The sequence below is a fragment of the Vespa velutina genome, chromosome 13, assembly GCF_912470025.1.
Source record: "Vespa velutina chromosome 13, iVesVel2.1, whole genome shotgun sequence".
In the NCBI taxonomy this organism is placed as follows: Eukaryota; Metazoa; Arthropoda; class Insecta; order Hymenoptera; family Vespidae; genus Vespa; species Vespa velutina.
The window spans coordinates 505,424-532,384 of record NC_062200.1 but is presented as its reverse complement, the minus strand read 5'-3'; the positions used below and the strand labels follow the sequence as shown (position 1 = coordinate 532,384).

General features: G+C 27.9%; 6 protein-coding genes across 25 annotated transcripts; 2 read left to right on the top strand and 4 right to left on the bottom strand.

The window, feature by feature from the left end:
- Nucleotides 1-3,314: 3,314 nt before the first annotated feature.
- Nucleotides 3,315-6,202, bottom strand: LOC124953701 (ubiquitin-like-conjugating enzyme ATG3). 2 transcript variants are annotated; one of them, XM_047505486.1, is made up of 7 exons: nt 6,089-6,202; nt 5,298-5,408; nt 4,982-5,170; nt 4,667-4,915; nt 4,433-4,582; nt 4,181-4,308; nt 3,315-4,090 (listed from the first exon to the last, which is right to left on the bottom strand). In XM_047505486.1, the coding sequence occupies exons 2-7, from the start codon at nt 5,367-5,369 to the stop codon at nt 3,934-3,936; spliced, it is 945 nt and encodes a 314-aa protein (XP_047361442.1). In that variant the 5' UTR covers nt 5,370-5,408; nt 6,089-6,202; the 3' UTR covers nt 3,315-3,933. The 2 variants fall into 2 exon arrangements, with proteins under 2 accessions (XP_047361442.1, XP_047361441.1); XM_047505485.1 differs by lacking the exon at nt 6,089-6,202 and having other exon boundaries at nt 5,298-5,615.
- LOC124953700 (protein Mo25) lies at nt 5,964-9,655 on the top strand. Of its 6 annotated transcripts, none has more exons than XM_047505481.1 (10): nt 5,964-6,272; nt 6,704-6,891; nt 7,891-7,949; nt 8,052-8,173; nt 8,227-8,394; nt 8,491-8,609; nt 8,692-8,860; nt 8,969-9,133; nt 9,216-9,320; nt 9,395-9,655. In XM_047505481.1, the coding sequence occupies exons 4-10, from the start codon at nt 8,072-8,074 to the stop codon at nt 9,575-9,577; spliced, it is 1,011 nt and encodes a 336-aa protein (XP_047361437.1). In that variant the 5' UTR covers nt 5,964-6,272; nt 6,704-6,891; nt 7,891-7,949; nt 8,052-8,071; the 3' UTR covers nt 9,578-9,655. The 6 variants fall into 6 exon arrangements, with proteins under 6 accessions (XP_047361437.1, XP_047361438.1, XP_047361439.1 ...); XM_047505479.1 differs by lacking the exon at nt 5,964-6,272 and adding an exon at nt 6,302-6,403; XM_047505480.1 differs by lacking the exon at nt 5,964-6,272 and adding an exon at nt 6,311-6,403 and having other exon boundaries at nt 6,704-6,768.
- Nucleotides 9,656-10,511: 856 nt separating this feature from the next.
- Nucleotides 10,512-18,383, bottom strand: LOC124953632 (protein abnormal spindle). 2 transcript variants are annotated; one of them, XM_047505275.1, is made up of 11 exons: nt 17,820-18,383; nt 17,261-17,443; nt 15,684-17,187; nt 15,391-15,592; nt 15,103-15,300; nt 14,854-15,008; nt 11,841-14,762; nt 11,732-11,773; nt 11,589-11,659; nt 11,296-11,412; nt 10,512-11,181 (listed from the first exon to the last, which is right to left on the bottom strand). In XM_047505275.1, exons 1-11 carry the CDS (start codon nt 17,829-17,831, stop codon nt 10,945-10,947), a joined length of 5,643 nt encoding a protein of 1,880 aa, XP_047361231.1. In that variant the 5' UTR covers nt 17,832-18,383; the 3' UTR covers nt 10,512-10,944. The 2 variants fall into 2 exon arrangements, with proteins under 2 accessions (XP_047361231.1, XP_047361230.1); XM_047505274.1 differs by having other exon boundaries at nt 11,589-11,773; nt 17,820-18,370.
- Nucleotides 17,898-22,675, top strand: LOC124953634 (TP53-regulated inhibitor of apoptosis 1-like). 13 transcript variants are annotated; one of them, XM_047505287.1, is made up of 4 exons: nt 17,898-18,311; nt 19,463-19,567; nt 21,843-22,011; nt 22,256-22,675. In XM_047505287.1, the coding sequence occupies exons 3-4, from the start codon at nt 21,877-21,879 to the stop codon at nt 22,340-22,342; spliced, it is 222 nt and encodes a 73-aa protein (XP_047361243.1). In that variant the 5' UTR covers nt 17,898-18,311; nt 19,463-19,567; nt 21,843-21,876; the 3' UTR covers nt 22,343-22,675. The 13 variants fall into 13 exon arrangements, with proteins under 13 accessions (XP_047361243.1, XP_047361234.1, XP_047361240.1 ...); XM_047505285.1 differs by lacking the exons at nt 17,898-18,311; nt 19,463-19,567 and adding exons at nt 20,825-20,994; nt 21,109-21,179 and having other exon boundaries at nt 22,256-22,673; XM_047505277.1 differs by lacking the exons at nt 17,898-18,311; nt 19,463-19,567; nt 21,843-22,011 and adding exons at nt 20,834-20,994; nt 21,109-21,214; nt 21,646-21,812 and having other exon boundaries at nt 22,256-22,648.
- On the bottom strand, nt 18,489-21,256 carry LOC124953633 (graves disease carrier protein-like). The gene is made up of 7 exons (XM_047505276.1): nt 20,706-21,256; nt 20,404-20,496; nt 20,193-20,326; nt 19,925-20,110; nt 19,682-19,838; nt 19,447-19,588; nt 18,489-19,306 (listed from the first exon to the last, which is right to left on the bottom strand). Exons 1-7 carry the CDS (start codon nt 20,767-20,769, stop codon nt 19,132-19,134), a joined length of 951 nt encoding a protein of 316 aa, XP_047361232.1. The 5' UTR covers nt 20,770-21,256; the 3' UTR covers nt 18,489-19,131.
- A 532-nt stretch (nt 22,676-23,207) lies between the features above and the next one.
- Nucleotides 23,208-26,895, bottom strand: LOC124953749 (FACT complex subunit Ssrp1). The gene is made up of 14 exons (XM_047505585.1): nt 26,786-26,895; nt 26,599-26,705; nt 26,163-26,348; nt 25,862-26,077; nt 25,595-25,770; nt 25,347-25,482; nt 25,155-25,258; nt 24,962-25,090; nt 24,574-24,865; nt 24,303-24,461; nt 24,079-24,210; nt 23,801-23,992; nt 23,470-23,721; nt 23,208-23,400 (listed from the first exon to the last, which is right to left on the bottom strand). Exons 2-14 carry the CDS (start codon nt 26,647-26,649, stop codon nt 23,347-23,349), a joined length of 2,079 nt encoding a protein of 692 aa, XP_047361541.1. The 5' UTR covers nt 26,650-26,705; nt 26,786-26,895; the 3' UTR covers nt 23,208-23,346.
- Between the last annotated feature and the right edge of the window lie 66 nt (nt 26,896-26,961).

Genomic DNA, 26,961 nt, shown 5'->3' with positions numbered 1-26,961 from the left:
CGTTAGTCCGTGGGTCTCCACATGCAGCAACTTCCACGTAGTGAGACCTGGGTCGTTAATACTTGCAAAGTCTAATTGTAAATCTTATAACGCAAGTATTATCGAGCGAATGGCTGCATACTATATTACTGTTCCAATATTTTTTCAATCTAATTCCAACTAAACATTAACATATTTCCATCTTGTATAGCTAATAATATTTCGAAAGAAGAAATATAACAGAATTTATTGTACAATGATTTCTTACAGAAACGACAAGAAAATTGATCTCTCACACTCTTATGTCAGCTGTCATTTCTATTTATTCTTATTTATTCTCATTAATTATCCTTTATATATATCTCGGGTGGGACCCACGGGTGGGGCCTGTGGGCGAGGGCTTCTGTGCGGGTTGCTGTCTCAGCATCATATAGCGTTGCTTCTCTTGTCTTATCTTTTTGGGGCTCTCAATTCTTCTCTTTCTGGGGCTCTCTTTTCTTTTTCCGGCTCTCTTTTCTATCTCATATTTTTCTTTTTCAATTATGTTTTCTTAATATTTATTTATGATGTTTCTTTTTAATTATGTTTTTAATTATGTGTTTAATTATGCTTTTAATTATGTTTTTAATTATATTTCTAATTATGTGTTTAATTATGTTATCAATTATGGTTTTAATTATGTTTTTAATATATTCTTATTAATTATGTTTTATATGTTACAGGTAGAACCCATGCGATGGTGCATGCTGCTTCTCTTTTCGTTTCTTTTTCTAGGTCTCTTATCTATTTATATATATTTATTTTCTATTTTATTTATTTTCTATTTATAATCTGTATATATATTGTGTTTTATTATATATATTTTTTTGTTCTTTTATTTCCTCTTTATTCTTTTCTTTTACAGTATAGGTCATCGAGGGATAGGTTCATCAGCGGCCGGATGATTCGTCGCATGGCGAGATTCATCATCGATTTTTACGCGTGAATACGGGAAGGATAGGAAGAACACTGGCGCGCGTGTCGGCGGGCACAGGCGTGGGTGTTCTCGGGCGCGATTATATTACGTTTGATTGTTCGAATCGAAAACGCGAATTGTAGAGTAGAATCATCGTTTTTCTAACACTTCCGTGGGTGTTCGGGCGCGATTAAAGGTCCTGCCGTGGACTTCGTTTTATTTACTCGAAAATCTCGATGGGGGTACTTCGCGAATTTCGGCTTAACAGTAGAATCTACGTAATTATAACACACACGTGAGTGTCGCGACGCGATTAGTATTTCTAAGGAGTGCGCTTTGTTTGTTCGAAATTCGGAAAGCACGAATTCGGATGTGCTTAATAATCCGTTATGTCTGAAGCGGACGGTGCAAACGGTGGAGCTATCTGTAAGAGGTGTGCTGTAGCTAAGCTACGCATACCCTGTTAGTTAAGAAGCCAGTGCATTGAAGCGGAAAGGTATTGCGGATCGGTATCGCGGTACGCGGATTTTAGAGTAGAGTAACCGTCAGTCCGTGGGTCTCCACATGCAGCAACTTCCACGTAGTGAGACCTGGGTCGTTAATACTTGCAAAGTTTAATTATAAATCTTATAATACAAGTATTATCGAGCGAATGGCTGCATATTGTACAACTTTTCCATTATCTTTTCAATCTAATGCCAACTAAACATTAATATATTTTCATTTTATATAGCTAATAATACTTCAAAAGAAGAAATATAGCAGAAATCTATTGTACAATAATTTCCCAGAGAAACGAAAAGGAAATTTTTCTATCTCTCTTTTATGTCCACTGTCATTTCTATTTATTCTTATTTACTTTCATTAATTATACTTTATATATCTCGGGTGGGACCCACGGGTGGGGCCTGTGGGGGAGGGCTTCTGTGCGGGTTGCTGTCTCAGCATCATATAGAACTGTTTCTTTTGTCTTATCTTTTTGGGGCTCTCTATTCTTCTCTTTCTGGGGCTCTCTTTTCTTTTTCCGGCTCTCTTTTCTATCTCATATTTTTCTTTTTCAATTATGTTTTCAATTATGTTATTAATATATTATTTATGTATTTTTAATATTTATTTATGTTGTTTTTTTCTAATTATATATTTAATTATGTGTTTAATTATGTTTTTGATTATGATTTATAATGCTGCATCTCTTGTTTCTTTTTCTAGGTCTCATCTATTTATATATATTTATTTTCTATTTGTATTTTATATATGTACATATATATTATTCTGTTTTATATATATTTTTGTTCTTTTATTTCCTCTTAATCTTTTTCTTTTACAGTATAGGTCATCGAGGGATAGGTTCAACAGCGACCGGATGATACATCACATGGCAGGATTCATCATCGATTTTTACGCGCGAATACGGGAAGGATAGGAAGAACACTGGCGCGCGTGTCGGCGGGCACAGGCGTGGGTGTTCTCGGGCGCGATTATATTACGTTTGATTGTTCGAATCGAAAACGCGAATTGTAGAGTAGAATCATCGTTTTTCTAACACTTCCGTGGGTGTTCGGGCGCGATTAAAGGTCCTACCGTGGACTTCGTTTTATTTACTCGAAAATCTCGATGGGGGTACTTCGCGAATTTCGGCTTAACAGTAGAATCTACGTAATTATAACACACACGTGAGTGTCGCGACGCGATTAGTATTTCTAAGGAGTGCGCTTTGTTTGTTCGAAATTCGGAAAGCACGAATTCGGATGTGCTTAATAATCCGTTATGTCTGAAGCGGACGGTGCAAACGGTGGAGCTATCTGTAAGAGGTGTGCTGTAGCTAAGCTACGCATACCCTGTTAGTTAAGAAGCCAGTGCATTGAAGCGGAAAGGTATTGCGGATCGGTATCGCGGTACGCGGATTTTAGAGTAGAGTAACCGTCAGTCCGTGGGTCTCCACATGCAGCAACTTCCACGTAGTGAGACCTGGGTCGATAGTGTTTGCGATGTATTGAAATCTAATGGTAAATCATGCAACGCAAGTACTACCGAGCGAATGGCTGCATATTTCCATCAATTTTCTAAATCCCTTCTATCTGTTGGGTTGTCTGAAATGTTCATGCCAATTTTTTCATTACATTATCTACCACAAATCGGCACGAATTTTCCGGACAACCCAATAATTATGATTAAAAATAATACTTCTACATGGAAAAAGATAAAATATATTTAATTTCAAAGATAATTTTTTATAATTGTCAAATTTATATGCTAATTATCTAATGTCAAAGTCGCACGATAAATCCTTTCCAAATTATTTCAAATATTGTAGCGCTAGATAACATTGGAGGCTATTATGTAGATTTTGGTCCTAGTATTATCGTAATCAACATCCAAATGTTATAACAAAACGGTTATTTATTGATTTGTACTATAATATATACAACAAAAATGAAATATTGTAATACATTTTTTCACTAGTTGCAAATATGATTTTTTTAGAACAATGTACATAATTAAAACTAAATTATATCACAAATACTTCTTAGTATTATGCATAATTTTTAAGTCATATAAAAATTTATTCAATTTTTATTTAATTCATCCAATTACAATGCCAAATAAAGAACTTCTCCAATGGTGGAGTAAATAGATTACATAGTTTTTCATCAGCTGACAAAGACGAACATGAAGAAAAAATTCTAAATTGGCATGATCAATTATATCCAACAATGGATGTACAAAGTGTACAAAGAATTACATATTACAAAGCAATCGTGAGTATTTCTTATAGAAAAATAATACAATAGCAGGCTTTTAAAATGTATAACATTAAACATTTTTTAAGATAAACATACATCAAGTTTGATACGTATATAAAGAATTCCAATTATGATTACTTATGTGCAAGTAGATTCATTAAGTCAAGTATAATCATAATTGACATTGACGTATATACGTTTGCATTACATAGCCATATTTATAAGTTTGTAATACACTTAACTAGTTATGTATGTTTATGCTGTTAGCATAAAATTTTGGGTATAATCATATTCAATCGTAGGTATAACAGATTGTACGAATTTTAAAAATATTATGAGATACATGTGGACACCAAGCTCCCGGCCACCCTCCATTACTGTTTCTACAATTTTCTTCATTACCTCAGCATGTCTATGTAAATATTACAATGGAAAATAAAACTCATTTGTATAAAACTTTTGAATAATATTGTTTCTTAGTTAGATAGCACATAATTAATACCTGCATGGATGAACAGAAGCCATCGGTGGTCCAGGCAAATGAGGATGTATTTCCATTGTAACAGTTTTTTTAGCATGATCTTGACTAACATCTTCATACATTTTTTCTACTGTAAGTGGTTTTCGATTCTACAAAATAATTTATGTACTAATTTTATTTAGTTAATTACTAACTATAAAAACTATTTTATATATATATATATATATATATATATATATATATATATATATATATATATATATATATACAAACCTCATCATAACCACAAAGCCACAATCGAGGTGTTTGGTAATATTTATCATAGGTAATGTATAAATCATAGGTGCGTGTATGAATAATTTCTCCTTCAGAAAACAATTCTGTTTTCTCTTTTGCAGTCTTTTTTGAAGTCTCAGCAGTAAACTATGACATTTTATCAAAATAATATTTTAATTTGTTAATAATTACATAATATATTAATGAAATATTTAGTATGTTTCTTTGTACCTTGTCTTGTTCATCAAGCATGCCACTTATTTCAAATGCTTCCATATCAGCAGCTTCTTCATCATCTTCATCACCTTCACAAGAATCATTTTCATCTAATGATTGAATTGGTTGATTTTCTTCTAATGTCATTTCAGTTACTCTGTCATCTATACCACCAAAAGTTGTATCAAAGTGATGAGTATCAACCCATCCACCTTCAGGATCATCAGCTTCTATAATACATTCTTGTTCTTTGCTGTACTCAATCTAAATTTAAATAAAAAGATTTGTATTTATTCTTACTTAATAACAACGTAAATATATAGCTAATACCTGTTTACATCTGCGTGTACAAGGAACATTGCGAGTAAGTAAGAATTGTTTTTCTTTTGGCAAATATGACTTTGCTCTATCTTCATCACCTGTAGCCCATTGCCAAGTAGGGCAATGATGTACAAGATGATCACCAGCAGCTACAAATTCTTCTGGTGTTAATACACCTGTTTCTCTAAACTTACTTTCCTAGGAAATTAAAAAATATCAGAATTATTTTAATATTCTGATAATTATTATGATAATACTTAATAAAAATTTTTTTTTCTAATTGTTTAAAAAACAAGATAGTACAAGAGAAAGTATAAAATTATACCTTTAACACAGGGGTTAAGTATTCTGCGACACCCAATGCTGTACCTTTTACAGAATTTATAACACTTTGCATTATAGACAAATTCGTGAAATTTCTTATCGACAAGTGATTCTGTTTTGAAAATATAATAATTTAATTTATTATTCACAAAAAATCACAGTGCATGCCGGTATTTAATAAACAAGTCTGCTGATTTTTTATGACAGTATTAGACAATACATAAACGTAACGCTTCCTTTTTGCTTGTCGCTTTCTTACTGTTATCGATTCGCGTACCACAATCTTTCATTCGTACGTGACTTCGCATGACAAAATTACAGCTAGCTATTCGTTAGAATATTAGGGTGATTCTAATGAAAATATTCGTTGCATTAAAAGTAAAGCATTTTGTTCAATTTCTACTTTCATTGGATAATTATATAAGAAAATATATTTAACGAAATGCATACGCGTCTATAAGTAAACTAATGTTTTTTGAATTACTTACAATATTTATATGGATTTATATTTAGATTATAATAACTTTTGCGCGCGAATATATCTATTCTAATATTAATAATAAAATTGTAGTAATAAAAGATAAAATGAATCTTCCAATGATTTCACGTGTGGTATATTTTGATTGGTCACACAAACAAAATGTGGTAAAGCCAATAACATTACCACTACTATTTTAGGATTATTCATAAAAAGTAGATACTTTTCGTAAACGAATTTGCACAATTGTGTGATATATAAAAATAATTTTTTAGTGATAAATACAATTAACATGAGATAATGTGAGATCTTACATATAAGAGATTATAAACTTGCCGACGAGATCCTGTACTTGATTTTTAACGTGACACACAAATTGGTCTTTATAACACACATATACATAAACTGTTTGCCTTATATATGAACTTCTGACTAGAAAGTTACAGTATTATATACGTCAAGACAAGTTTGCAATCGAATTTGAAATAAGATTGAATGGTAAGATCAGTTTACAATTCATTGCATAATATTTTACTTGTATGACAGGTTATATTACTTCGTTTGAATTGTTGGAACACGGATAAGCAGAACTTCGCAATCAATTTAAATATCATTTTAACTCGTTTCTCGTAAGATGTTGAATGTTATTTAATAATTCTTCTAATTTTATTATTCGCATGATGCTTTAGTCATTTTATGTCGGTTGTTTTTAGTTTCATTCCAGACTTTTACTGTTACTTACCTGTGTGTCAATACCTAAAATCATCCTTACGTTCGCCCACCATTTTTAGTATATGTTTATCAATTATAATAATCGTTACATTCCTATTATTTTAACTATCCACAGCGCCTTCTTCTATTCTTCGCAACACATTTTTCAGTGCTCGGATTAGCTAAAGATTTAGTTTTTTAAGTATGAATATTTTTAGGTTAGATCAACGAAGCTTAATGCTTATGCAGATGGAAAATTATTTGTATCACCTCTAATATAACTGTACGTTATAATTTTGATAATATTACCAACTACATTTATAAAAAAGCAATGACATCTGAATATCGTACGTAACATAAAAATGTGGACAATTTAATGGTCTACTAAGAAAATATAAATTTAAAGGTAAAGGAAGTGTCAGATGATCTCTTTAGTTCTTTTTTTTAATATACTAGAAAATAATTCTGACAATATTACTTTTACATTAGATTTATTTTTATAATATTTTCATTTGTTTTTCCGTAATAGTTATTTATTGAATATGCTTTTTTTATGAAATATATACATTAGATTGTACGTTCAATTAGTACAGATAACGCAACATGGACTATTAAGTACATACTGTTGCAACTGTTGAAATTACTTATTTATTTCATGTATAATGTAAAAAATATATACATCTTGATATTTATAAACACTTATCACAATATAATAGTATACATTTCTATAGCTTTTTTTAGAGACTTCATTAGGTATAAATGCTATATATATATATATATATATTAACATGTTGAAAAAATGTATTCTGATCTACTTTTAATGTAATATTAATGTTTTATGTTTGTTATCTTATTTAGTATATTTGTTGAGTTTCAATATATTTTTAAATGATGAATAATGATAAATGAATCTATACTTTTTTTTGTATTAACAAGTTCCATTAAAAATGTGTTAATACATTCATAAAAATACAAAAATAATTTTATAGTTATATGCATACATTTTTTTTCTTTTTTCTATATATATATATATATATATATATATATATATATATATATTTACATCAACAATATATCACATGTCATCAAATTTCATAATATTTATATGGAAAGCTAATATGTTTAATATTTTGTTTTTGTTATAATTTATCTTCCACGAACTTGTACATATTTTTGTCATAATATAATACATTATTGCATTGCAGTATTGTAAGTAATTACTTTATATTTGAATACAATTTATACAATATGCAAATAGAATTTAAAAATAATAAGTATTATTTATGTAGAAATTAATTACTTTATTAATTGTAACTTTTCTCTCTAATTTATTTAATATTTTTTATATTTTGCATAAATATATGCATAATTATTTAAAAACATAGTCGGATTATTCTCTTTACAGGATATCTGAAATCTGGAAACATTGCATCCTGATTGGTACCTACCACATTCATGAAAAAGGTTTCAGTTACTATGTCAAAGTCCTTCTTACATTTTATACATGATTAGTAATACCAAAACCACATAACAGTCTACTTTTATTTTTCGCACATGATCCACAAGGTGTGCATCTTATAAGAAACATGCCTCTGTTCGGAAAGTCTCAAAAAAGTCCGGCGGAGGTGGTAAAGGCTCTCAAGGAAGCAGTAAATGCATTGGAGCGGGGTGATAAGAAGGTAGAAAAGGTATGTTGCAAGTATACATTTCGGTTTCTATGATGAAATACGTTCGCTTTTAGGCTCAAGAGGATGTCAGCAAAAATCTTGTACACATAAAAAATATGTTATATGGAACTGCTGAAACTGAACCACAGGCAGATATTGTTGTGGCTCAATTGGCACAAGAATTATATAACAGTAACTTATTGTTATTGCTTGTGCAAAATCTAAGTCGTATTGACTTTGAGGTATATCTTATTTCAGTGAAAAAACTTGTGTATATTATTAATAAAGATCATTCTGTATATTTTATTAAATGTCTATATAACTTTTGTATTATTTAGGGAAAAAAAGATGTTGCTCAAGTTTTTAATAATATTTTAAGAAGACAAATTGGAACAAGATCTCCAACAGTGGAATATATATGCACCAAACCAGAAATCCTGTTTACTCTTATGTCTGGGTAAATTCACTATTAAACTGAATCATCATAAAGTTATATTCAATTAAAAAATAAATTGAATTATATTTACATTTTATTTTAGTTATGAGCATCAAGACATTGCATTAAACTGTGGCACTATGTTAAGAGAGTGTGCAAGATATGAAGCATTGGCAAAAATTATGATATATTCAGATGATTTTTACAATTTCTTCAGATATGTAGAGGTGTCTACATTTGATATAGCATCTGATGCGTTTTCTACATTTAAGGTACGTATATATGTACATACAATAAAAGTAAAATAAATGTTTAAACAAATATGTATATATACAACATTAAGTAATATTATATTGTACTAATTATACCATTTGCTGTAGGAATTACTTACAAGGCACAAAATTCTAAGTGCTGAGTTTCTAGAAGTTAATTATGATAAAGTTTTTTCTCATTATCAAAGGTTATTGAATTCTGAAAATTATGTAACAAGACGACAAAGTTTGAAATTGCTGGGTGAGCTTTTGCTTGATAGACACAATTTTACAGTATGTATTTATTTTAATAATTACATGAAATATTAAATATATTCTTCACGAAAGATTCATCTTCTCATAACGATTATTCCAGGTTATGACACGATATATTTCAAACCCCGATAATCTAAAACTTATGATGAATATGCTTAAAGAAAAATCACGAAATATACAATTTGAAGCATTTCATGTATTTAAGGTATGTTATCTATTTTGTCATAATAATTAATATGACCATATAAAAATTATGAAACAATATTCGTATTTATACAGGTATTCGTTGCTAATCCAAATAAACCTAAACCAATCCTTGATATACTTCTTCGTAATCAGGAAAAGTTGATAGAATTTCTAACGCGCTTCCACACAGATCGTTCGGAAGATGAACAGTTTAATGATGAGAAAGCGTACCTAATAAAACAGATCAAAGAACTTAAGTCTGTACATGAAAATTAAGTCAAAAATACAACTACTGCTACAGCTACTGTTATTATTACAATCAACTCTATTGCTACTACTGCTATTCTACTATTACCACCAATGTCGCCATTGTGGCTATTTATTATTCTAAGACTATATTATTCAATTAGCATCATCACCATTATCATCATCATTATCATCATTAATGTTATTTTTTAGCATCGCCACTGCAATTATCATCACTATTATCATAATTATCATTATTTTCATCATCATTATCATTCTTATTGTAATATTATTTTTATTACATTAATGTTGTTATTATTATATTATATTATTATTATATTATAATTATTATTATTATTATAATTATTATTATAATTATAATTATAATTATATATTATTATTATTATTATTATTATTACTATTACTATTACTATTACTATTGTCGTTTCCACCATGTGATTTTCATCATCATCATCATCATCATCATCATCATCATCATCATCATCATCATCACCGTCGTCGTCGTTGTCGTCGTCGTTGTCATCATTATTTACAATAATAGCATTATCATGCTCATCTGCATTGTCATAATGATTAACTATTACTTTTATCATGAGCATCATTGTCATCATTATGTCATTATTACTGCTACTACTACTGCTATTATTGCTACTACTATTGTTAGTAATGCTACTATACAATCAGTTAACTTTATTTTCAAATAGTTGTGTAAATAAAATTTACATTTATCACTTATTATTGTATCATATAAAGTTGAGATGATGTTGTAATACTCTATATTTCCATTAATGAGTTGATTATTAAAGTAAATGGTATGGCAGCTATAAGAAATTATCTTTTAATTTTGTTAGCATTCCTTTAACAGAAATACCAAATTTACTGAATACTTTGTTTTGTTAATATTGCAGAAAATACAAATACAGCAAATAAGTTACTTTAAAAATTTTGACAATTTTGACATTTATTTCTCCTCAATGAACTACACTTACACATGTTTATGTCAATATTTATTTACATTTTTATTTCCAATAAGACATAATTTCAATATATATAGAATTTCTGCAGATAATCCCTCACAGATATAAATAATTTACAAATTGATCTTTGTTTCTAAAAATCTATTTAAAAACAACAAATGGTATTTCTACATTTATGTGACCATTAACATATAAGATTAATAGAGTAATTTCATCAAGTTTATCTAATATTAAATTTACACTTAAAATCTTACATTTTGCTAAAAACTATAAAATAAAGTCTTATTTTACATTAACAAATTATCAAGATAGGAGAGATACGAGAGTTCATGAAAAATGGAAGTTTCACTTATTGGTAATCTAGCACATATTCGTATTTTTATTTATATGTATTCTGTTTCAAGATAAATATTCTTTTATGTCCAGTTGTTCAAGTATTGCTGTTATAGCATTTTCAATAGTTGTAAATATACGAAGTTGTTTATGGAAAAGTGACCAATCAGGTTTACAACTTGGAAGTAAGTTAGTTTGCCTTCTTAATATTTCTGAATAATGTGTGAGCTTGTCTTTTCCTTTAATAATCTTTTTATATATAGAATTTAATAACCAGATGGACTGTGAACATGTTGTAAGTGCCTATAAATGAAGAGATATTGAATGAGTGGATTAAAACAACAAAATAATATAAAAGATAATAAAAAAGATGGGATACATTATAATGATATTATAATTATATAAATAAAGAATTACCTTCTTATATTCTTCCTCATTTATGAGTAACCACATTAGTGTTGCTACATGTAAAGATAATTCTTCATGATCCAATTTATCATGTAATAGCTTTACTGTTGGTAATGCATGTCTTGGCTATTATAAGGGGTTAGTAAATAAAAATATATATAATGATTAATAATAATTAATTCTATAATCTTATATTTTATACAGTAATGTATATAAAATTGAAGTATGATCAACGATAATTAATCATAATATAATTGTATTAATTAAATATATATTTAAGAATAATGATTATTTATTCTTACCATACAGACATAACTCCTTGTTGGTGGAAACTTAGCAAGTGTAATAAGTATATCTGTTGCTCTTAAACAGACTATTGCCCAAGGTAATGATCTATTACTTCTAATATATGTTTCATAAATATTGTCAACCAAGTTATACTCACATAAAGTAATGCACTCCTTTGGTGATAATCTAGTTATCAGACCTGTATAAAATGTTTATATCAGTATTACTATAATTTAAGCTTATATTTTAATAAATATATTATTAACCTAATGAAGCAAGACACATTGAGAGTTGACCAATCTTGTTGAATTTTTTAAGTATATCAATTGATTGTTGATAACGATGTGCTAATGTTGCATGTGGTGACGCTGTTATTGTGGCTGTTTTTAATCTTTGCCGTACTTCTGACATATGGACGGATTCTTTTTGCCGTATTCGATACCCTTTCCATGCAGCTTGTATAACTGTAGCTGCTAATGTTTCCTTTTTAGTTCTTAAGATAATAATCCACCATTTTTCAATTATACTAACTGCACGAATTCGTTTTTCATGATATAAACGTTTTTCACGTATATTCCTCCACCATCTTTGAATTTTTATAACTGAAATTATTATATTACGGTACATTTGCCGCACAGTAAATTGTAAAAGATTTTTTCCTTCGTTTTTATCTTTAAAATCAATAAATTTACAGCTTTTTACAAATAACATTTGCCACCACCAGTTTTGAATTGTTTTAGCAGCAGAGTGATACATTTTTAATTCGTTTCTTTGTGCTCTTGCTATTAATTTAGCCCGCCACTTAACTTGCAGCCATATAGTAGCTTTTTTTAAAGCATCATATTCCTGAGCAAATTTTCTGCTAATTTTATCTGATCTATAACGACGCTGTATTTTAATTGTTACAAATTTTAATAGTTCATAATCTGAATGAACTTTTTTGCCTATAACATACGCTCGCCAATGAGCTTGTATTGTTAAAACTGCTTGTTTTTCGGTAATGAATCTTTTGCGTGCTACTTTCATTCTCCAATATGATTGTATAACGATTGTACTTTGCCGCAAACGGACATACCATTGTCTAATATGACAACTAATTTTATTAGCTCTATATAAAAGTTGGATATAAATAGTAGCAGATTTCAGAACACGGAATCTATAATGTTCTTTTTTAGCCTTTTGCAAAGCCCGCCAACGTTTTTGTACTTTTACTATACATAATTTCAATTTTTTATATTCTCTTTGTTCTTGTTTCATTATCAATGTAGAACGCCATTTTCTTTGTAATACAATGGCTGCTACGTTCCGTTTATGTAATAAATACTTGTATTGTTGTTTAGTTTTGATCATTCTCCACCAAGCCTGAATTACTATACACGCTCTTTTTTTAGATAGATATTGTTGTCTAATTGATCGGGAAAGAATTATCGCACGCCACCATTTTTGTAATGACATTGTTGCTTTGCGAAGTTCTAAATAATTATTTCGTTCCTTTTGAGTAATATTAATATTTTTCCACCAATGTTGTATACATATTGCAGCATTCTTCATTCTTAAAATATTTCTATGAAAAACTCTTTCTACCGTAATACACTTATACCATGCTTCTATTTTCACAACAGCTGCCTTTTTTTTTAAATATTCATTTCTCGCTAATGTTTTCCTCCAATACTTTTGAATAATAACAGTTGATCTGCATAGAGTTTGATATTTTTTTTGTTGTAGAACGACTATCCACCATCTCTCAATTGTACTGACAGCGTCTTTCATAATCACGAAATTATTTCTTTCATGTCTCATAATTAAAATACTTTTCCACCATATTTCTATTGTACGAATAGCCTTTAATTCTTTACATTGTTCTTTCTTCATTTTATCATACATTTTTTTAAATTTCCATCTATTCTGAATGAAAACAACAGTATTTTTGTATTTTATATAATTTATACGGTCAAATTTCATTAAAAGAGTTGCTCGCCAATATGTTTGAATTACAATACATGCAATTCTCATGTTAATATAAGTCACTCTCTGTACTCTCATTTCTTTTAACGCTCGCCACTGTCTCTGTATAATGATCGAAGCGTCCCGTTTATTGTGAAAATCTTGAACATCTAGTTTACACTCGTGTATTCGTTTCCACCATCTTTGCAATTTTATTGTAGCCGACCTAATGTGTAAAAATCTTCTACGATCGCGAATTCCACGTATTGAATGTCTCCATATGTTTTGTAAGAATCTAACAGCCTTTTCTTTTTTTTGTAATTCTCTTATATATTCATCTCTTAAAAAGATTAGTTTTCTTCTGATCAATGCTCTTCTCCATGCTCGCTGTATAATACAGGCTGCATTATTCTTATATGTTCGTGTATAATTCCTTATACGAACATACCATAGTACAGCACGCCACCAGTTTTGTATACATCGTGCAGCTTTTTCGAATCTTGGTGCTTGATATTTGTATATAATTTGCCATAATAACGATAATGTTTTCTCCCTATGTCCATCAGCAATACTTCTTGCATCAATGTTACCAGTTAAAGCATAGCTACATTGCAAAAGTGCTTTCAAAGCAATATCAACATTGTGTATTTTTTGTAAACGCGAAATCGTTGGCATTCTACACTGGCGTGTTAAGTCCGATCGTCCACTGATTAATTCCATAACTCGACAGAGTCTGACACCATCTCGTAAATCATTTTGAATACTTGTTACAGCATAATCAAACTCATCTAAATACGTTTGCTTATATGAGACAACATATTCATATGATCTCAAAACCTTAGTAAGATCACCAATACCGCTTAAGACTTCTCGAGAAAAAGCTAACAGGATGGCTCTGCTATCTTTAATATTTGCCTTTTTATGAAATAAGCACGGATCGTGGCGAATAAGTTTGTTAATCTTAGAATAATCTAAGAAGTAAACTAGAAAAAGAAACTTCTTTAACATAAATTTATTCATTTGAGTTATGAATGCCGTTTGTTGCTGTTTTCTGTGATAAGCATTTGGATAATTTTTTTTCAAAAAAGGGTCAGTAAAGAACCTTGTGAGAATAAATCTCGTAAGACCAACCAAATCGTTGTTAGAATGTAATGGTATATTTTCGCCATAGATGGTTTCTAATCCAATTCTTAGCCATAATGGATTATAACTTAAAAATAATTCCAGCATTTCTTTTTGTAACCCTAGAAAAATTAGTTTAATGAAGTTAACAGAAAATAAAGCAAATTGAATAAAAACTATCATAGTACTTTTTCATATAATTTAATAATTTACCAATATCTCTATGCAAGTCACGATCCAATCTTATAGTCAATATTCCCTTTTCTATACAAACGGTTGTACGCGATAACACATGAACTATTTCTTTTTTGCGGTACATAGCATTTGCAGCTTTTCGTAATGCATTCAAACGTAAATCAGTATGATATCTGATGAATCACATATACTAATGAGTATGATAATTATAATCACATTATTGTTTTAACTAAAAATTATACAGTTACATTATATAGAGGTATTTACCTTGCTGAAAGAGCTTCTTTAGTTTCAGCTAAAATAGAATTTTCCAGCAGTTTACATGATTGCCATACTTTGCCAATGTCAACACAACTTGTTTCCACGTCGGCATTCAAGTCCTCAGGTGGAGATAATAATGCATTTAACCATTTTTTAAATGTAACCTCTTGATTGTATACCCATTTTTCATCATAATACATAGTACTAAAATTTAAAAAACAATTATTATATTATGTTATAATTATTAATACTAAATAACAAAAGTCTAAATAATAGAAAATCTGTGCAACTTACCTACTAAGAAATGGATCTTCTGTAACACATGCTGCAAATGGATCAGGATTACAAAATTTAGTAAATAAATTATCTGTGTCTTGAAGTTTAGAATTATTCTCTTTAGATTGATTCGACGCTATATCAAGATTTTTTTTCTTAATCACATTTGCCAATGATAGTTTACTGATTCTAACTCCTGGTATTGATACATTTACATTTTCTGAAATTAATATAAAAATTAAATATATTTGTGCAAGCAACTATATATTATGAATATTAATTATATGTAAATTATATTATTAATTATTTACTCTTAGCGGGAGTGTTTGAGTAAACTTTTTTTTTAATAATTCCCTTATGCATAAATTTTTCCTTTCCATATTGTCCATATTTCTTTGGTGATATCTTACGTGATAATGTCTTAGCATGAAAATATCGTTTAGGAGGTGATATTTCTATACAAATTCCTGATGATTTTTCTGTATCAAAAGTTTGTGTTTTGTTTAATGTTACATTTTCCGATGTATTTATAAATCTTTCCTGAACGTTTGTTCCAAAATCAATATTCCTACGTATTTGCATCTTTGTTTTATGGTTATTATTACCTTTGACCCATAGGTCTGCTTCTAAGACATCTTTTACAGTCGCTTGATCTTTATATTTTGTAGAATATTGCTTTGTATTAAAATTTGAAGTACTTGGAATTGGCGAAGATGAAGGTAAGACTCCTGTACAGGGAGTATTAGCCCATTCATTTCTCAAGGATTTAATTGGCGACAAACTATTAAAATTTTCAGATAATTGTTTTGCTTGCCATAATTCTAGATTTTGTGTTTCAATAGATAAATCTAATGATCTATTTGATATATTATTTAGATTTTGATTTGATATGCTATTAATTGATAGCATGGGACTTAGATTATATGTTCCATTTCCGTCAGTTTGTACAGACATTGTTTCTACATAATTATCTGTATAATTATTACAAACGGATGTATCCTTTGTTGAGGTTCTACGCTGATTTGATAAAGTTTCTAATACATTAGTAGGTTCTAAGGCAAGATTATTCATCAAGATTGAAAACTCTGATGAATTATTTAGAACTTGTGGGGATAGTGAATCTTCATATATCTCTTTTCTATCTGTAATAGAAATATTTTTGGAATGTACAGTTTCCTTCACATATGTTTCTCTACGTATTTCTATATCTTCTAAAATAGTGGAAGGAATGCTTTGTATCTGATTTACGAACTCTTTTTTGTTATTAGAAAGTTTTTGATCTGTATTTACAACAGTTAAATTAAAAGCACTAGAATCAATAAATTTTAAGAACTCATCAGATTTCTTCTTTGGAAAAACATTATCACATTCTTTTTTAAAAGATTCTGTTGTATGTTTATAATTCATACACATATTTGCAATATTCTCTTCATCTTGAATATTTTGCAATTTTGATACGTCCTTTTGTATTTGCTTATCAAAGCTTGAAAAGCTTTCTTGGTATGTAGTCTTATTTCTGAATACACTCTTTTCTTCATATGTTTTTCTACTTCTATTCGTTAATTGTCTTGATGATAGAGGTATCAAAGGCTGTTGTTTATTACATTTTGTTGTAGAATTTTTAGCAGTAGTTATAATTGCTACATCATATTTAATTCTCCGACTATCTGTAAATTGTAATACATCTCGCCAACAACCAACTTTCTTAGGAGACCATTTGATAGATATTACTGTATTGCTATTACTTTGGACTGTTGCGTGAGATATATCTAAGTCTATGTACCGATCTTCATCAGGCTTCTTTGTAACTGTTATCTAGAACATAATGTATAATTGTTTTATATAATTTTTTTTGTTTTCTTTTTTTTTTTTTTTTTTACATACTTACAGTTAAGGCTTTATTACTTATATTTTTTATAGTCAAATAACATTGTACAGTTGTGTTTACAAAAGTTTCCATTGTTATCCTCGTTTGAGGTTGAAATGGTCCCAATACTAGAGTAAAATGTAAGTCATTAGTGCTCCTGTCAAAAGACTTTGTGTCCTTTTTACTTTTTGGTGTAACATTAATCTAAAATCAACAAATTCACTTATACTTCATGTATGATTTATTTTTAACCCTTAATTCGTAAACGTTTTTACGATCACGACAAAACATAAATGTCACTGTATTAACGACACATTTTTCAATGGGTCAAATTTTGAAAAAAATCTGAAAAAATTCATATAGCATTTTTAAACCTTCTAAATAATGATTAAAATAAAAGATTTATGCAATGATTCCTATAAATACATTATTATTGCAAATATATAAAGTATACTTTTCACACTTTTTAAATTTGCTCAAACAAGAAAATTTCCGGTTTACGAATTAAGGGTTAATTATTTATTTCGCAAATTCACAAACAAAGACATGTGAATATAAATGAAATATAACGTGTTCTCACTTGAAAGAACATTATCTTCAACTAAAAAATAATTAATTTCTCTTATTATTAATGACAGGTGTGTAGCAGTCACTGACGGTTTTAACGATACTTCGAACAATTTGAATTCAAACGCTTTTTCAAACTGTTCCTAAAAACATCCACAGGACTACTTCACTAAACTCAGAAAATGTTCCTAGGCAATGATCATCTGAACAAAATACATAATATCTTCTTTAATTCATGAAATATGTATTAAGACAGTATTTTATTAATATATGAATTAATCACAAGTGAACAATTTTTATTAAATAAATCGCTTGTTCCAATTTTTTGGTGGCTTTTTTTGGGTCTTTTCGCTGTTACGAGCCTGAGCTCTGGGTGGTATCCTTTTGAAGTCTTTTTTATAATACGATTCTAAATATGACAATTGCGATATAAGATTTTCCTACAATTTATAGTTTTAAATGCGACACAGAATTATAAAAGTTGATGAATTTTATTGTACTCAAAGTAAGTACACAAAATAGAGGATCCAATCATGATTTTATAGTTATTATTAAGGATATTAAATCATATAAAAATATTTACACTTTTTATTCGTTTTCAACAAGAGTCATATTAGTAAAAGTCCATTGTCTACTGGTTCTTAAACATGGATTAACGAGTAAATAAATGTATACATAAATATTATGTTTATATAAAAAATATAATTTTATGCATATATAAAATGTACAATGTATTTATGGTTACATAATGTTAGCATAGGATAAAAAAGAAATCATGAATATCTTATGTTTAAAATAAGGAAGTAATCCTTATTGTTTTTCTCACCTACTTATGTTGTAAAAAAATATAGAACATTTAACAAAATTAGATGACGGACAAACCACATTAGATGATAGAGTGTAGCTTAGTTGTACTTCATTCTTTGTTTACTATTTCTATAAGATGTATTAAATATTTTAATTTCTTGTATCTATAATCATATTGCTTCAAAATATCATGCAATATTAACTGAATTTTAATCATTTATGCGCGCTTATAATTTTATATACGTATCACAGTTTTCATAAATTTAGTAGCTGTCATTGCAATAGCCACTCCAATTATGGCATGATTAATATCATTTTTATCAGCTATAACTGGTTTTAACTTACTTTTATAATTCATTTTGCCTGCTTTCAATCTTTCCAAGATTAAAATTAATTAATTGCCATTGTACCTATTTTATGCGATCATATTTATGAGAATATTATACCTAATTGAATAGATTGCAATAATTTAAGTCATTGTCATTACACATATAGTACTATAACAAATATAACAAAAATTATAATTTTGTTCCTGTATCTAAATTAAGGAGTTGCTTCATAATTTCATATGTAGTAAAACTGACTGCCACCATAGGTATACCACGAATATAGTTTATACTCATTCCACGGTATAGCCCTTTCATAATACCATTTTCATTATATGTTAGTTTCATAGTTGATAGCATACTAGAGCTGTAGAAACAAAAGATTAACATATGAAATTATTTATATTCACATATAATTATTTATATTAATCATCAGAAAAGTACTAAATGCAATAACATACAATAATAAATTTCTCTTATTCTATATATTAATGTAAAAATGTTTACCTATATTTGTGTGTAGCTGGATTCATCATAGCTAACTGCATGCGTCTTCTTGTCACATCTAAAGGATAAGAAAAACTCTGTGCTACTGCTCCTGCCAACCCTCCGCAAATAACTTTTGCAGGTAGTGTTAAAACAAGACCACCTAAATGCAATAAAAACATATCAATGACAGTGAATGCTATTAATGTTAATACTGAAGTTAAAATAAATATTTTAGGGTAGATTGTTTACATACCAGTGTTTCTATCGCATTTAGAACAAAAGTAATTTGGTGCATACTTCATACATAAATATTTTAATTTCTCAAATGAATAAAATGAAAAACCTGCATATGGTATCATTCCAACTATAGTCGGTAAAAACCCTCTATATAGCGCCCTAAAACCACCTTCCTAAAATGCAATAAATTAATCAAATATAAAATAATGCCTAATGTTAAAACAAAAATGTATGTTTATATATGATGTGTAATGCATACATCCTTAAAAATTGAAGCAGCTGTATGAATAATACCAGTATAAAGATGTTCTCCAGTAACTTGAAAAGCAAGGCGTGCCCTAATTGTATCAAGTGGATATGTTAATGTTGCTGCTGTCACTCCAGCTGCAGATCCAGCAAAAAATTTCTCTATATGTCTACGCTTTTCAAACAAGGATTTTAAGTACTAAAAGAAATAATGAAACAAATATAAGTTTCATATTAATTTTCTTATATGTAAAAAGAACAAATTAATTAAATGTAATCACCTTGGAATAAAATTCAAATGCAGTAAACTGAATCGCTGCATATGGAAAAATTCTTATCATTTGAGCCCAGTTACCTTTATACAAAGCAAAAATTGTTTCCCGTTTAATAATTTCTTTTAATCCAGAGAAGACACCTATAATAAAATATAATATTACATTTTTTTATAACTTGCAAATAACATAGTTAGTGACTAAAATATAATATTTTTACCCAAATGTTTATAGTGATTATTGTGTGCTTGCAATAATATTTTGATTCTATCTAATGGAGCAACTGTTGTTTTCGAACAAATGCCAGCTACACCTATGTAGAAATAAATTTTCCATTATATATCATAAAATATATATACATTATAAGATAAAAATCAAATAATTCATTCTTTATCATGTTAATATGGTCAATATTATGTTTAATAAAAATTACGCTACATAAAATGCTACTAGGACAAAGTACGTTCGAAAAAAATTTTACTAATGTTTTTATAAAAAATTTTAATTAATTTAATATCTTACCGCCGGCCAATAGACTTTTAATAAAAAATTCGAAATCTTTTTTCTTTTCAATGTGAAATTCCATTTTTATTATATATATTAGTATTAATGAATGAAGTTGAGAGAAAAAATTGATCACTTTCAACCGACCTAATATCGTGTATTTTTCGTTGTGCTGTAGCGTCGTTATCGCACATGCTCTGCCACACTACTATATACTCTTTATACTAATTTCCATTCCTAATAACTACGAATGGACTATAATTTAAAATTTTAATTTTGTTTTTTCAAGAAATGTAACAACGTAATGGTATTGAATAATTGATTACTTGTGATTAGTATTTCTTCCTTTAAATGAATTTTCCTTTGATTTAAATGTAATAATCAGTGATTTTATTATAATAATTTAATTGAAAAATTTTAGGAAGGAAAAATTTCGTTTATCACTTGTAAAGTGTACAATACACGGAGCTATATAGATCTGTATCGATATTGGTTCGTTCATTATTACAATCATAGAATTTTAAAACGTAGATATGATATTGTAGTTCTAACAAAATTTATTAAAGGAAACTCGCATCGAAAATATTTCTTTTGTAGTTAATTATAATCTATACTAGTGCAATTTAAATAATTTAAGAGGTTTACATAACCTTTTAAATACAAATTTTAGATAAAAAAGTTATGCCATTTTAAATAAAGTTTTTATAACAAAACCAATAAACATCGTAGTACATAACTTCAAGTAGTTCATTTATATATTTTTTTATTTATTTATTTATATAATATAATTCACAATTATAAATAAAATTGTATTTTATCGTAATTTAAAATAATCAAGTCCATAATATACTATTCTCCGATTCGAGTAATCCTATTATTTAATTTATCTTTTACCATTTATAAATATTTTAGATAGATAATGTAAAATTAATTTTAAATCTATGATATTCACTTTCAGAAATGGACCAGGCAGCTCACATGAATAGCATAAGCAAAGCATGCAATGAATTTAAGAAGCAATACGATTCCTGCTTTCATGTGTGGTTTTCTGAGAAATTCCTGGAAGGTGACAAAAATGACTCTACGTGTGATCAATTACTGGAAATCTATCAGCAATGTCTTAAGGTAATTTCAATAAAACTTATTTTACCTTAGGTTTTCTACAACTTGGTGATCTGTAGAATTTATCATGGAGATGTGCAGTGAGCTAAAGAAAAATTATGATGCCTGTTTCAATAAATGGTTCGCTGAAAAGTTTTTAAAAGGAGATACAAATGATTCAATGTGTGCTCCTTTTCTCAAAATATATAAAGCTTGTGTTATGGTAAGTTGTTGATTGATGGTTCATTAAGAAAAGATATAACTACTATAACAGAAATGTTATAAATGATCATGGACCATATCAATAATAAGATCTTATCCTTTTTCTATATATTCTTTAATATATTTCGTAGTATGTAATGTATATGTAAATAAATGCATGAAATGTAAATAAATTTCAACAGTTCGATGATGTTATATATATCAATTTTTAGTTACTCTAACACAACAAATTTTTTTTGTTTTAGGAAGCTATGAAGGAACAAAACATTGAATTGAAAGAAATTGAAGAAAATCATTTAGGAACTGAAAAAGAAAAAAAGCAGCCAAGTTGACAATAGGACAATAGTAAATCTATATATTCATTTTCAAATAAATTAACTCTTAAAACAATGAAATAATGATAGATAGACATATTCTATGAAACTGCATATAATTTATACTACTTATAATTACGCAAACTAGTATATTAAATCTTTCACAATTAAAACATTGCACATAGAAACATTTTATTAAGTATATACTAAATATTTTTATGTTTCCTCTTTTTATTCTACAAAATGTAGAATAATATTAAATAAAATGTCATTACATAATAATTAATGTACTTATGTAAAATTGTAATTCTTACTTTAATAGATTATATATGCATTGAATTTACTTATGCATGCATTTTATAAAACATTCCTTTTAATTGTAAAAATATATATGCATAATTTAAATTATAAATTATAATTTATATGTTTTTATATCGATTTATCTATACATTTGAAATTTTATATATATATATATATATATATATATATATATATATATATATATATATATATATATTCCTATGTTAAATAATTAAGTACTCTATGTAATATTTTTCATTTCTATAGTACATTTTATATTGCCTAAATTAAAATAATATAAATTAAAGAGACACAATTTAAATCTTAATTATTATATTTAATAATATAAAGACCGGTGATCATAGATGTGAAATACAAAATATTTAATAGTGTGACTGTAAGAAAACTATACTATAATTACTACATGGAATGAGCAATATAATACATAGTGATATTGTTATATCTTTATGGTATCTTTGATAGATCAAGAATGATAGAGAATGAAAATAATGGAAGTGACTAAGATAGTGAAAATAAAAAATAAAATATTTAAAATGAATCTATAGGTAAAGAATTACAACACTTATAATAAAAGAAGAACTTATATCTCAATGAATAGGAATGACCAATACAAAATTGTATTAAACATTCAACAAATGTTTTCATGTTTATCTGTTCTTATTATTCTAAAATTCTTATCTTGATATATTCTCAACTTTCTTCTATTCTTTTTCACTGTCACTTTCATTATCCGAATGTTTCATCTTTTCAGATCTCTGGAATTAATAACATCGATTAATAATATATTAATTCTAGACTATACACATATATTACTTAACACATACCTTTTCTGTTGAACTTTCACCTTCACTACTGGATTCATCTTCACTGATATACTCCTTACTTTTGAAAGAAGATCCAGACATAAGTTTACTAGGTGACATATCTTTTTTAGATTCTTTTTTCTTTTTGTCTTTCTCTTTCTCTTTCTCTTTTTCTTTCTCTTTCTTTTCTTTACTTTTTCCACCACTTGCTTCATATTCTTTCATTGCTGCCGAATATTCTTTTTTGGCTTTTGTCGCTTTTTGTTCCCATTCCTTTATTCCAAATATTAACGTAAATTAATCCAATAATGTTAGAAAATTTTAGAATTTATTTTTGACAATTTTTACTTACAGATTTATCTTTCAATTCTCTCCACATTTCACCACCTTTTTTGGCTATTTCTGTAACTGCAATACCTGGATTTTCTGCTTTAATTTGATCACGAGCGCTATTTAACCATAACATAAAAGCTGTTGCTGGCCGTTTTGGTTTGTTAGTGTCTTTTTCTTTCTTTGATTTACGTGGTTTCCTTGGCTTTTCGGACTGCATAAATAATGATTTTTTTTTATATGTATATATAATACGTAGCGTTCCGCGTGTACTTTTAACAATTATAATTTCATACTTACTATTGTTTTAGCTGATTTAGATTTCTTTTCTTTTTTCTCTTTCTTTTGACTACTATTTGATCCATCAGAATCTTCCTCACTTTCAGAACTCTTAGGATCACTATCATACTCTTCGGCTACATCACTTTCATCCTGTATTTAGACACACAATGTTATAATTATCTTAGAAAAAGAAATATAAAATAATTGAATATAATATAATAATAAAATAATTGAAATATAACCTGATTAGGATTAAAGTCTTCATCTGTAGATTCTTCTTCAGAATCCTGGTTTTCATCGCCATCTCTTTCTTGTGCTTCAGCTTTAACTCTAGCCAAGTATGCATCAGGTTCATCTTCTTGATCGCTATCTCCAAAATCGTTGTCATAATTCAATTTGTCCTATATTAGTAGAAGTAATAAAATAAAATGCATAAATATAAATCCACATAGAATATTATATAAATATTTTCATGAAATAATTATTGGCAATGCTATATAGTTTTTTACTTACACTCTTGCCTCTGTTCTTGACCCTCAATTTCTTTGAAGTGATAAAATCAAAAAGTTTACCATATTCTTCTTTTTCTATACTGCTGAATGTATGAACTACACCTGTATTTAATTCAATTTCAAAGTCAAAAGAACGTGTGGAACCACCACCACGTGCGAAATTGACTGATGTTATTTCTTCAAAGCGTATATGTATAGGTGGTTTATGAACATATATAAAGCCTCTCTCTAAAGGATATAAATATCCTGCAGCCGCTTTAAATGAACATCCTATTGCAGGGGTTCCAGAATGACTACAAATATAATGCAATGTTTAAACATTACAATGTTAATTTTTGTAAAAAATTAAATAAAAATTTCTTTCTCTCATTAAATTTAGAATCTCATACCCAAGAAAATGACCAGGTCCAGTTAATTTTCTGTTAATAATAACTTTCATTACTTTTCCAAGTACCTCATATGTGGGTCCAGATAATTCTTTTGTCAATTTTTCTTCATATTTTTCTTTCAGTTCCTTCCTAAAAATACAATAAATAATAAATGAACTATGCATTTTTGAAATATTTTAGTTGAGAAACATACTCAGAAAATGGTAATTCAATAGAAGTTTCTTCTTCTTGATTAAACAATAAAACCAGGTAATGATATCTAGTTTGACCTTGCTTAATAGGTGGATCTAAACTGACCTACAAGAATATACAATAAAAAAGGATAAAAAGAATAAAATAAAATAAATAATTTTTTTTTATAAAAGAATCTTGAGACAGAACTTACCACAAAATACATTTGTCTATTGTCCTTATGAGGTAGTAAGAATAGTCTAAGAACTGTAGACATAGGAATCTTATAATCAAACGTTTTACCATGAAGTTGAAAAAACGATTGAAATATTTTTATGTCATAACGACCACTGAAAAATAACATACAGAAAATAAATTAGAACTATCAAATATGATCGTAATATCAGTTCCATTATAACTATATAACTATATAGTTTTAATTTATAATTATAAAATTCTAACCGTGGTGTAAGACACTGGATTTCTCTAAATATAGCAATGGCATCACCACTGACACTAATAACAGAGGCCTTTTCCATAACTTGTTGATGAAATGCTTCTACAGGATCTTGATCCGCACTATCACTAATAGGAATATGAAATCTCATTTCCATCAAACTAACAGGAGCGTCATCGTTCTGTAGAAGGAATGTAAGTTAATTTAAAATTGTTTGATCTTTATATCTAATAAGATATCATAATATTGTTTATAACTATTTTAAAACATACTTGATGAAACTCCAGTGTTACTTCATTTTTCCCTGTATTACACTGTGAAACATCATATAATGGAATTTCAAATGCTGTATGATTTCCAACATCAAAGCTTAAGACAGATCCATTGAATTTAGCTGTACCCCAATTCCAACCTTTCAAACTAAGTTCCTTTTCCAGCATATCCTTTTTATAATTTACTGAGAAAAATTTTGCTATTTTCTCTTGGTCCTATATAATATATATACAAAGAAAAATATAATCACTCTAATTTGTATAAATATGACATCTTATTTAAAGGTCTTCTTAAACATACCCCTTCTTTAAATCCTCTAAACCTATGCAGGGTTCCATTTTTCAAAAATATACGTAAACCCCAAGTTCCTATAAATTTTTGATAATTTACCATTTCCATATCACTAGCTGATATCTGTTCAACTTTTCCAGTTTTTTGATTTTTAAATATAATATGTTGATCAGTTAATTTTAATCTTCCAGGTGTCTACAAAATAAGTACGATAAGTAATAAATAAATTATCATTATTCTAGGATATTGTACTCTATCTTGTATGTACACATAATATATTTTATTTTTAGGATATTAAATAAATATAAAGCAATACAAAGAATGAGATTATTTCATTAAAAATACTATAATATAAAATATAATTATAATATTCTTATATTATAAGAATATCGTCGTAATATCGATATAAAGTAATAGTGTTTTAAATAATAAATAATAGATTCACCATTGCACCCTTAACCTCTGCAATAACATCAGGATATTCTAAAAAGTCCATTTTTAGCTGAAGTCTTGAAGACTATACTTTCAATAATATTTTATATGTTATTTCGTCTAAAAAATTATTTAACAAATTACAAATGTCATTTTCAATATTTCAATTATAAATGCTTCTTAACCTAATCTAACAATACCTTCAACAACACCTCTTCCTATTTCGGCGTTTGTAATTGTATAAATCGTTGGTCGTAATTGTATTCAGGTTGACCATAAAAATAATTAATAAATGTACCAAATGAACGCAGTATGTACAACATTATAAATTTAAATATAACGACATTTTACATTTGTTTTCCCTTTTTTGTTTTTT

Coding starts and splice junctions, on each gene's coding strand:
- LOC124953700 (XM_047505482.1), top strand. CDS start 8,072: ATGCCTCTGTTCGGAAAGTCTCAAAAAAGTCCGGCGGAGGTGGTAAAG. Junction 8,395..8,490: donor TAAGTCGTATTGACTTTGAG/GTATATCTTATT, acceptor TGTATTATTTAG/GGAAAAAAAGATGTTGCTCA. Junction 8,610..8,691: donor CTGTTTACTCTTATGTCTGG/GTAAATTCACTA, acceptor ATTTTATTTTAG/TTATGAGCATCAAGACATTG.
- LOC124953701 (XM_047505486.1), bottom strand. CDS start 5,369: ATGCAAAGTGTTATAAATTCTGTAAAAGGTACAGCATTGGGTGTCGCA. Junction 4,916..4,981: donor GTACACGCAGATGTAAACAG/GTATTAGCTATA, acceptor ATTTAAATTTAG/ATTGAGTACAGCAAAGAACA. Junction 4,091..4,180: donor GCTTCTGTTCATCCATGCAG/GTATTAATTATG, acceptor ATATTTACATAG/ACATGCTGAGGTAATGAAGA.
- LOC124953633 (XM_047505276.1), bottom strand. CDS start 20,769: ATGGAATTTCACATTGAAAAGAAAAAAGATTTCGAATTTTTTATTAAA. Junction 19,589..19,681: donor TAAATGCGATAGAAACACTG/GTATGTAAACAA, acceptor TATTGCATTTAG/GTGGTCTTGTTTTAACACTA. Junction 19,307..19,446: donor CCAGCTACACACAAATATAG/GTAAACATTTTT, acceptor TTGTTTCTACAG/CTCTAGTATGCTATCAACTA.
- LOC124953632 (XM_047505274.1), bottom strand. Junction 17,188..17,260: donor TAAGTAATAAAGCCTTAACT/GTAAGTATGTAA, acceptor ATTATGTTCTAG/ATAACAGTTACAAAGAAGCC. Junction 11,413..11,588: donor CAAGGAGTTATGTCTGTATG/GTAAGAATAAAT, acceptor CCCTTATAATAG/CCAAGACATGCATTACCAAC.
- LOC124953749 (XM_047505585.1), bottom strand. CDS start 26,649: ATGGACTTTTTAGAATATCCTGATGTTATTGCAGAGGTTAAGGGTGCA. Junction 25,259..25,346: donor ATAGACAAATGTATTTTGTG/GTAAGTTCTGTC, acceptor ATATTCTTGTAG/GTCAGTTTAGATCCACCTAT. Junction 24,462..24,573: donor TCAAGAACAGAGGCAAGAGT/GTAAGTAAAAAA, acceptor CTACTAATATAG/GACAAATTGAATTATGACAA.
- LOC124953634 (XM_047505277.1), top strand. Junction 21,215..21,645: donor CAATCATAGAATTTTAAAAC/GTAGATATGATA, acceptor ATTCACTTTCAG/AAATGGACCAGGCAGCTCAC. Junction 21,813..22,255: donor TCTATCAGCAATGTCTTAAG/GTAATTTCAATA, acceptor TTTTTGTTTTAG/GAAGCTATGAAGGAACAAAA.